This window comes from Rissa tridactyla, chromosome 9 (assembly GCF_028500815.1).
Source record: "Rissa tridactyla isolate bRisTri1 chromosome 9, bRisTri1.patW.cur.20221130, whole genome shotgun sequence".
In the NCBI taxonomy this organism is placed as follows: Eukaryota; Metazoa; Chordata; class Aves; order Charadriiformes; family Laridae; genus Rissa; species Rissa tridactyla.
In genome coordinates, this window is record NC_071474.1 from 18,168,391 (window position 1) to 18,179,566 (window position 11,176).

The 11,176-nt window shown below is 39.8% G+C and overlaps 1 protein-coding gene across 1 annotated transcript in view; it reads left to right on the plus strand.

Annotated features, from left to right (window-relative positions):
- The window catches only part of KLF13 (KLF transcription factor 13), a 34,444-nt gene extending 25,504 nt beyond the window's left edge, over positions 1 to 8,940 (plus strand). Inside the window, exon 2 of the mRNA XM_054214562.1 lies at positions 3,063 to 8,940. Within this exon, the coding sequence (XP_054070537.1) occupies positions 3,063 to 3,355 (293 nt within the window). The 3' untranslated portion in view covers positions 3,356 to 8,940. The remainder of the gene's footprint in view (positions 1 to 3,062) is intronic.
- The last annotated feature ends 2,236 nt before the right edge of the window (positions 8,941 to 11,176 follow it).

Here is an 11,176-nt window from a genome sequence, read left to right on the forward strand (position 1 = left end):
GTATCGAGCATTTCCTCACAATACAGCTTTTCTTTGAGGAGGTGTTGCTAAACCTCAACGAAGCTGAGAAGCACTCTAGAGAACTTACTACCACTACTAGAGTGATAGGAGCTGTCAGGGAGTGCATGGAGGGGAAAAACCACTTGGCCAAGAAACTTAAAGGCAACTACCAAGAAGATATCAAATCAAGACTAGAGAGGACTGAGGGGAAAAAATAGCTCCTAGGAAGGAGGAGAACAGGGGACAGTAGAGAAATAGTGGAAGAAAGGCCACATTTTCTTTGGCTCAGCACCTAAGTCACCACCACCATCATCAACATCATCAAATCAGGCAGGTGAGTAGGAATCTGAATGTTCTCATCTGGATCTGATGTGCAGTGAGGAGAGGGGGAGAGAAGTTGTGCAATACCTCCATCACCTGACTGTTAGTGCTGGATGACACTGATCTTACACAGCCCCGCTCCAGAACCTCTTCTCTCATGAGGAACTGGATTGTTGTGCCTACTGCAGGCTATCAAAATGCTAGACATGGAAAAGAGCAGCTGATGCCATGCTAACAGCTAACATCATGCTAATCAGCAGAAAAGGTGCCATTTTCTTTGTGCTTCATGGCGTTGTCAAGAGCAGAAGCAAAACATTGCATATTAGCACTTGCCTTCTGTATCTGAAAGCAGTCATTTCATGGGGCAGTCCTTCTAGTGAAGAACATTTGCTGACACCATTTGTAATGAAAACAAACACAGAGAAACATTAACCCAGGCAACAGAAATATCCAAAGGCCAGTGCCTTACCAAAAAATGATACCACAGCTCAGGGATGAGGAACTTTGATTCTGCAGGCCAGATCAGCTGTCAAACCCTATCTCATTGCCCTTCTTCCCAAGGGTCCTCATAGAAATATATCTATTTTACGACCGAAAACACAGGGAGAAGACTAGTGAATCTTGTCACACAACAGGGATGACTGGCATGTCCCACCACAGGACAGAGTGTATCTAACAGCAGGTGACTGGATACATGACAAACACAGCCCAAATATATTTGCTTTCCATTTGTTTCACATTTCTATCAGTAGACTGAGAGATGAGTCCCTGGTAGTTTGCAGGAGAGGCTGAGGAGGACATTGAATGTATTAACATGGGTTTTTTTAAGTGACAAAACTATATCCATTAAACCAGTTGTTGGTGGTTTTATTCTTAAAAAAGTTTGTGGGGCCCCAAGTTTTTTTAGGCTTTAGTTCAGGGGAAGCTAACTGAAAGCAGTCCTGTTCATCTTAGCTACATTTTCAGATCACTCTGGCGGTGGTGTTCATGGTTCTCCATAAGAAAATCTCCCTTGCATACTGTACAGATAGAGCCATTGCATTATGCATGGCAGTTGTAGGTGTAACTGAGGAAATCCACAAAATGTGCTTGGGAACAATTGGTCTGATGAGCTTGATCTTTCTCCTAAATAATCAAGGAAACATCAGGGACACTTGCTTTCTCCATGTCCTTCAACAGAATCCTATTTAAAAAAAGAATTGCCTGTCTGTTCATTGAGACGCTATTGGAGATTAGACTGAAGTGTCTTGGAAGCTTCAAAAACAGGGGAAAAAGAACCTACAAGTTTCTTTTTCTGAGCAGGAGCCTCCTAAGTAGATCCTCGAGAAAATGTTATGGCGAAATTTGTGAATTTAAAACAGATTATTGGCTTCTTAGATTGAAGGCTGGCTGGGGTCAGTTTTGCTATCAGACAATTTTAATTAAGGTGTATTGAATTTCTCCAGGAGGCTAATTTATTTATTTATTTTCTATTTGGTGTAGAGTGTGGAGAAATTTTGTTTCTTATTTTGGCACAGAATGTTTAGAGCTCCTTGGGCCTCTTGAACTGGCTATTCAGCATTAGAAAGATTAAGATTAGTGCAAGTAGGAAGTTATAAAAATTACAACTACAAAAAATGCTAACTCCGGGTATTCACAAAATAATAAGACATTCTAGATTAATAACAAATAAAGAAATATGTGATGTTCAGACTCAGTGAGAACCGAACCACTGTACAGAAACAGTAGTCAGCACATTTCATGATTTGATGTTTTCATTTTTAACAAATGGAGAAACTAGGGATGGAGACAAATAGTCCAAGTTGCCCAAGGCTATGCAGCACATCAGCGATGAAGCTGGGAATCTACCCAACAGTGCTGTTTATCTCTGCGACCAGTGCTCAAGGTTCTCAGGCTGCACATCTGCCACAGCGCCCAAGCGCAGACCTCCAGCATAGCCACGCAATGGCATGGGCATCTGGCCCCGTCCCAGATGTCTCCCGTGCCTGAGATCTGTGGAGAAGTGCATCGGGTCACCAGGCTGCTGTTTCTTTGAGCTCACTGGTCCTACCTTAAGCGTAAGAGGTCATGGTTTTAAGTTAGTTAATGACAGAAGGCTGCTACTTTCAACATGGCACATTTACATTTACCTAGTTGAAATGTGGTGCTCCCTGCCTCCCTTCTAAATGAGACCTAAGGCAGTGAACAAGAGAAACTGTTGTGCGTTGTAGCAAACGCAGAAAACACAGGCATGGCTTTGGAGAATACAAGGTGAGCGCCTCACATACAGCGCCTCAAAATTGCCAGTTTGCATTTTCACCATAATTGCTTTTAAATAGCTGAAGAGAGAGACTTTCATCACACGTTCTGAACTTCAACATTAAGTCAGACAGACATAGGGACAGCTTGGAGGAATAACTCAGTATTCTACAGAGCTCAGTACCGATATTGTCAAAGTCCAGAAGTAAAGTCCAATGGACTACAAGAGAGATGAAAGGTGACATCTGTGAAAGGATCAGGAGCTCAGCAACCCTGAAGATCCAGTTATCAAATAAGGTATCACTAGTTTGATTGACAGTACTTTTTAATGGGTTGGAATACCACAGTGGCCTCCTCTCTGCTAGAGCGTAACACCTTCTCCATCCAGTTCGTGCCAAGTGGCATCTACCTTACTCCCAACCTTTTCATTCTAGCCTTTGCATACAGAAAACCATGGAATACATTGCTATCCCTTCTAATCATGCCACGTTTGCTTCCTGCAGGTGAACGGCCTTTTGAATGCAACTGGCAAGGATGCAACAAGAAGTTTGCTCGCTCCGATGAGCTGGCCCGCCATTACCGCACTCACACTGGAGAAAAGAAGTTCAGCTGTCCTCTCTGTGAGAAACGCTTCATGCGCAGTGACCATCTGACAAAGCATGCCCGCCGCCATGCCAATTTCCACCCAAGCATGCTCAAGAGGCGGAGTGGAAGCAGCTCAAGAACAGGGTCTGTCAGTGACTACAGCCGCTCAGATGCCTCAAGTCCAACGATTAGCCCTGCCAGTTCTCCATAGACCTACCTGCACTGGATGTCAGCACTTTGCTTCGAATACCTAACGTGGAGTTTTGTTTGTGTTGCACACATTTAAAAAACTCTGTCGCTTCCCCTCCTCAGTTCCCCACCCCCTTTTTTAAAAAAAATAAAAATAAAACCAGTAAAATAGCGGCCTCCCACTGCAACTTCCAGTCAAATTTTCTTTACCCAGCCATACAAGTGGCTATTCTAACCTCATGGACAGACTTACCTGTTCCACTTAGTGACTCCTGCTGTCTCAATATTTCATGCATTTTGCAACAATTTACGGACCCTTTTGATTATTCTTCATAAGAAAATGAGAAAATCTAAAAAAAAAAAAAGGAAAAAAAACCCACCCACCTAATTCACCTCAGGTGTCAAACTAGTTTTGTAAGACCGGATTGCACAACATGAGCATACGTACACTTACAAATCAACTGTGTTGGATTGTGTCCCCCTTCTCCTTTCTCAGGGATGGATATTTATGTTACACAATAATTACAATGAAGACACGCCCTAACCGCAGCCTTACTCTGTAAATATATTTGCACTCAGAAGCTTTTTGTTAGGTTCTTTCACACACTGGGGAAAAATAAAAAACAAACAAACAATACAAAACCCAAACCAGTACTGGAATGGAGTACCAGACTCTTCCATTGTTTGTTTTCCCGATTATACACCTACAGTGGGGAGTGTCCAAACAGGAGTCTTGTCTATCTTCAAGCTGCCCTCTGCTTTTGGTAGCAAACCATCTTTTCACTTCATGCTGAAGATGCTCCAAAACCAACTTCCTATTGCAAAAATCTCTGTGAGGTTGATAAACTTGTTTGTTTGTTTGTTTCATGCTAGATAAAATTCTGAGAAAAAAATTCTAAACAAGATGCCTTAAGTAAATAACCTAAATCACGAGGAAACATATTTACACTGGTTAACATTTTATGGCAAGGTGGCATGGAATCTCGGAGGCATTCTGTCATCACTCTCTCCAAGTTCTTAAGCTCTCTGCACTGCCTGTTCAGTATGGGACCAACAGAATATTCAAATCAGACCACACTGACTTGAACAATTTTACAATTTTCTTTAATACTTTTTTTTCTTTTTTTTTTTCTTTTTGATGAACTATGGAGATAGCGTAGCTGAACCAATGCCCACCAAAACTTTTATCAAGGTACTTACCTACTGTACAGCTGTGTCTTAGCAAGAACAATTGGCTAAGACGTAGTTTCTGTATCCTGTTGCATCACAATCGTGGTGGCTGATAAATGTAAGGAAAAATCATAAGGTATCTTCTGACTGGAAAAATAAAATATGCATTTTTAAGTTTTAAAATAAAATGACATTTTAGCTCAGAACTACTGCAAGCTTATCAAAGATACACAAACCAGCCTAAAGTAAGGTGCTTTCATTTCTGAATATGTGCTTAGCAACAAAAAGGGAATCTTGACTAGTTTTCAATAACTTTCAAATATTTGACACTAGATAGAGCATTAGGAGGTAGATTTTTATGTTTTATATGGTAGAAAATACAGCAAAAGACCAGGCACATTGTGATGTACTGGAGACCTCATTGGCAGCAAATACCATTTCCTTGGTTTGGCTGGTTCTGATGGTGCATATTATAAATTCAGGTCCTTTTGATTCTGGAATTTTGCGGTTTTTCTTGTTTTTACTGTAGGGTATAAACACAGTTAAGTGTAGCATGGTGAGAAGAAACTCTCTATGCCGAACCTGCCATTTGATACTGAGTGAATGCCTCCACATTCCAAATGAACCTGTATCTTACTTGCTGCTTTGCATTGATCCAATTTTGCAAGTTTTTATTGTACTGTATATTAACCGTGAGAGGCTAATATAGATTTCCAAGTAGTTTCATAGGTACTTCCATAATATATACATTATTCCTAATACTACGCATTCTATTAGTTGTATGGATAAATACTTAAAGGTAGTTCAAAGTGCAGATATTTCACTATTTTTTTCATGTTCATTTGCTTCAGATTTCATGTGCGTTAAATCACAGTTTTCCCCTTTTGAATTGTAAGTCATGCGAGGCACAATTCTACTGTTTCATTTCAGAGAAAATGAAAGAACATCATAAGGTTTTTTAGGAAGACAACAAATATTGCTGAATTTGTGTGATGAGTTGCCTAACCACTGTAAGTTAGGGGAACATGAGTTAGGGGAAAGCCAGATCTGTTTGCCTCCATAGATTTCCTCTTTCCTTTTTTTTTTTTTCTTTTAAAATCTCATTTGCTAAGATACACGATTTTAACAACTCGATACAATTCAGGTATTCACATTTAACAGGAATTCACATTTCAATCATTTCTGTGACTGCTAAAAGTGCTCTTGTGCTGTAGTTAGTAAAGAGGCATTTAAGATACCTAGCTAAAGGAATTCTACAAGTCAGCTGTGTCTTGTGCACATACTTCAAAACAAGTCATGAGCACATTTCTCATTATACTTTAATAGAGGGATGGGGGGGGGGGAAATCAAGAGAACTAAGTATCAGCAAAAATCATAGGCTTCACGTTCTAAGTTGAGTTTGTTGCAAAATCATCTTTTCCTACAAGAGTATCATTTAATCTTTAGCAAAGGAGGAACTGCTCCAGTCCATTTATTTAAGGCATAATAATTCAGCATGAATCAGCAGGTGCATTACACCCAAGTTGTTTTAATAGCCTGGAGAAAGAACATTAGCACCAGGTTCTACTAGTACTGAGATTATGGGATATAAAGACTACGGGACACCTATTCTGAGTGAAACAAGTAGTATGTAATCTTTATCGCAAACAGTAAACTCAGAATTTTACGCTTATTCCTCATAGATATCACTAATAATTCTCCAAGTTTAAGCAGAAAAAAAAAATCGGTTCAAAGTCGAATTTCAAGTTCAGCCAGTTCATCTCATGAGAAGGCTATGAGACTATATACAGCCAACATAGCTACACTTTCAGGAAATTCTCTGAGATTTGTTGTTAAAACTTTTTTTTCTTTTTACATCTTAGCTGTAAATACCTCAGAGTGTGTTAGGCTGACAGTTAAATTACTGTGTTTTAAAAATCCTAGCTAGAGTTTCAAATATTTCCATTAAACGTTTAATACATGATAGCTTTATGATAGAATTCCAAACCACTATTAGTTTCCGAAATTGAATGTGAGCAAAACTTCTCTTAATATTTTCCTATGGGAAGAGAGTGAATGGGGTTTTCTAGCATCTGCTAGATGCTAGAAAAGAAGCAGAAGCACCAGCAAGGACATAAGACTCCATTCTCATGATGGTTCCTCCTGAGTTTTGCAGATCCGAGACGTCTGAACAGCTCTAATTATGTTCTGAAATATGGGTGCTTACCCAAACTGATCTCAGATTTTTACTTATTGTTGTTTCACCCAGCCGTGTAACCTAAAACAGGCTCCTGGCATAGCAACAAACATCGCACACTCGGGAAATGCTGCTCTGGCAAGGTGCAGATTTCTCCACAGTCCTCCGTTTGGAGACACGTGCATCTCTCCTCCTGCCTCCTCCTTTCCCCATGCAATCTGTTGAGGTGAACCCCACAAACTACAAAATTGGCCTAATTTATTTTTTTTTTCTTTTAATTTCAGAATACAACAACAGGTTTATTATTAAGAAAGCCCTGAAAGTTTGTTTGTTTTTCTCCAGCCATGATTCTAGCTTCCTCTCTAAGAGCTGAGCTTAACTGGCTTGCTATAGGAAACGGGTGCAAGTTAAAATCATCACTTCAACTACCACCACCCTACTGAGACTAAAGACGCTCTTGGAAACTCCTTCATCCCTTTCATTAACCTCATCCCGTGCAAAGGCCTAAGGTGCATTAATGGCCACATGAATTCCATTTTCATCCTGCTGCTTAGAAAGCAGTGCCGGTAAACTCCTGGCAGCTAGGTTTTATTGTGAAAATTGTTTATATCTGCAAATTAGTTGTTCCTTGCTTTTATAATATTTGCATAGTATCTGTTTACATTACGTAACTGCAAAGGTATATATTTATAACAAGTCATTAGAAGCCTCTGTTTGATGGTAACACTGAATTCCTGTATTTATCTACCCTCTTTACTGCATTAACGCTTGCAATAACTTTTAGCTACAAGAGCCTCTGTGCACCTTTAAAACCTCATTACCTTCTATCCAGACATTCAGCGCTTTCCGTGTTTCATGCAGCCAGGCAGTAAAAGGCTGCGTGAGGAGCTTTCCTGTTTCTGGCTATTCAGTGTTCACAGCTGCTTTTCTCCGGTTCTTTGCCATGAGTTCTAGAATTCGTACTGCGTGAAGTGCATTGCTATTTGGGGAAGCATGGTTCCTGAAGAAAGAATAAGGAAAATGAACTCTGCCTACTTAAAGCTTGCCTCTTCATTGCCATTTGGTGTACTAATTTCATCAGGTGACGCCTACAAACTGACTTTCAGGTGCTCTTTTACTCCATCACGCCATCTGTTTGTGCATTGGGTGCTAACATACAGTCTATGTCAGTGAATGCTACGATGAACGTCTGTATTTGTAACTCTTTTGGGGATAAAGCTATAGCCTTGGGCAGAAGAAAATAACCGAATTATACTTGTTTACCCCATAAGCCAGAATATGGAATGCAAAAGCCCATCCACTGGTATAGGTTTTATATATATATATATAAAAAAATATTTATATATATGGATTTATATAATCATATGCACATATATAAAAGTACATATATATGTGTATATTGTATAGTACTGGTGTATATATATAAATACACCACAGTGTGTGTACACCACACACTGAATAATGAAGGGATGTCTACAGAGCAAAAATAGGTATCCGTTTCATTATAACTAGTGATGGGTCTGAACCAAAATCCTAGATCCAAACGCCACTGCATTTGGAAAGTTTGCACCTGTTTGTTGAGATTTGTGGTTGAGTTTCATCTCTGGTTACAGCTGCAGTTACTCGTGTATAAATGCATTCTGGGGGACATGCGTGTGCGCGCGCATGTGCTTTTTCACAAGCGCATGCCTGTGTGGGTGACAAGAGAATGTGTGTGGCAGTAAGTGTGCGCCTGTTTACATATATACTCCCAGCTTTGGTGAACTATAATGTTAGCGGTGTCATCTTCACTTGTACAGTTTTATCAGCAGCACACGAATGCTTCTGTGAGTCACTTTTCAACTCTTTAAATCACTACATTGAAGTACTACAGTTGTACAGTTATATGTTCATCTATTCTTGCTCTGCTGTAACTTTTTATGTATTTTGTACTGCATAGATTATATATTGTGATAATGACGTCCTATGCAACAACAATAAAAAAGGAAAAAAAAGGAAAAAGGAAGAAAAGTAACAACTGTAAAATATCATCTTAACTTGTATGCATGGTTAGTGACGTTTACATTTTCCAAAATAAAACTTATAACTATGAAATATTGATTTTCTCTTAATTTTATTCTCTACGTATCAGTTAATAAGCATCAGTTGTTAATATTTCTGATGTTCGTTTGAGGCTTGATATCTTGTTTGATATCTTTGTTTAAATTTCACCCAGTGCTGATGTTTAAAATGGGACTTTTTTTTAATCGAGAGACAGTTTCTGTGATGTTTGTTTTGTACTCTGCTCTGCTTTAACTGGTATTTTATAGTTGCGTAGTGAAATTCCTTTCTCAAAGCTGGTGTATGCTGTGTTTTTCTTTACAAGATGGTTATAGGATTAATATGCATGACTTAAAGGTCAGAGAGTAAGCCATCCTTTCAAAGGCCAGTTCTTCGCAAATTTCTGATATCTTCTCTGCAAGTGTTGGTGTCCTATCAAAACAGTAGTAATTTAATCTCACAGCACCCTGAAATGTTCTTTCCTAATTTAAAAAAAATTGAAACACAAGAGATTTAAACGACTTTCTTGAAGACGTGAGGCAATGGCAGATTTATGCCTTTATCCTGCTTTGAAAGTAACACCACGCCCCCCAGGAAAACAATTTTGCACCCTATAATGAATATCTGTCTATAGAACATTATCACTGATTGCAAAAATAATTTAAACAGCGGACTACTGTTGAAAGATGAAAGCTAAAATATCTTTACTAAGCTAGGGGCAACTGTGGGAATTACTTTAAAATTAGTACACTTTCTTGTGCAGTGGTCCTGAAAACTGCTCAGAGCAAATAACTTGTGAGAGCCATTATCTTTAACAGCAGGTTTCCCCATGTATTCACGACAGCGTTGAACTGTCAGCGCTACTCATTATCTCTGACCACGCGCCTGTTAGCTTGTACATCTCTGTGTGTCTGCTATTTCATAACTTACACAGAGGAACTAGTAAATCACAAAAATGCTGAACCATGTTAATGCAGTATTTAAGGGCTCGTTATCTGAGAATAACATTCTCGTTTCACATGCAGTGGATAGCCCTGTCCCTTTATTAGCGAACCCTCACTGGAACAGAAGACAAAATGCTTCTGTCCAGCAGAAAACCACAGGTTTGTTTCATTCTCTCCTGCTAACGTTAGCATGATGTGGCCTCTCTGTGCTTATTCTCAACATCTGTGTAACAACTGCGAAATCCCAGGCAGAGGACTCCGAAGTATTCAGGTTGTGAGAATCCTCTGGCAAAAATCCTGGTAAACCACCTAAAAATACCTGAATGAGTTGAAGATCCCTTGCGGACCTTCTGTATCTGTCTGTTGAACTTCTTCCATTTCCGATCCACTCAAGTAACTAACATCACCCATCTCCTGGCAGTTTTTCTCTGAATGCTTCCCCAGATGTCCTCTCATCCCATACACAGTTCTTAGTTCAATTTTCACCCTTGAACAGACAGGCTAGGCAGCTGCTTTAGAAGTCCCGTTGCTTTGTGCTAGTTTGTTCCTATGGAAAAGGTGTGATGTCTAACCTCCGCTGCTACCCAGTTTTTCGGCCACTTGTGCTCTCTGAATTCACTGTTTGTACTGGAGGGAAGGTGTCGAGGGGTCTCTTTCCTTTGATGCTGGAGAAAGTTGATACAGACTCTTGCTCCTTTTCTGTGAAGGAATGAGTCTTAAGTTTTTTGAAGATACAGGTTACACAACACTTCTAGGCACATCCTACATGAAGGATCCGCCTCATGTTTAACAGTAGAAGAGCAGTCAAAGATTGTTGTCTAAACTTTCTAGAAGAACGAAAAGAGAAACAAATTGTTCTAAAAGGATATGCCTTTTCAATTTAAGTATGGAGGTGATGCCTTGATACTGTAATGTTGTGTGCCTCCCCACCCAGACACCCACACTCTGAAACGTGTATGTTAACACATTCTCATCTGCAAGAGAAACTTCTCTCAGCTTGCTAAATGCACAGGCTTCTGTCTTGCCTGTGACTCAGCATTTGCCATGAAATGCTCATAGACTTGGCAGTAGTCCATCAGTTCAGAAGAGAGGCAATAACACTGCTAGAATTAGAATGGGATTTTCCTATTTACATTTACCTGTGTATCATTTCTGGCTTCAAAGTAGTCCACCTGAAGGTTCATTGCCCCAGCTTTTCAAGGAACCACAGCCATGGCATGCTTTGCTAGTTGACCGCAAGAGATTAAAGTGACATAAATATAAATACACAGTCAATAGAAACAGAGAGAAAAGCGAGATTGAAACAAAAAAGAGGTGAGGGCAGTGAGACGAGACAAGTGTTTCTAGCAGCTGACCAGAAAGTCTTGTATGGCACCAGAATCGGCGTGGGGCTTCCTAAAGAATTTTGGAGCAAGCAAGCTAGGCAGCATCTCCACAGATGACCAGAGACCGCGTCAACTTTTCTAAGAGCAGTAGAGGAGGGAGCTAAGTCAAACAGTGATTCAAGACAAGC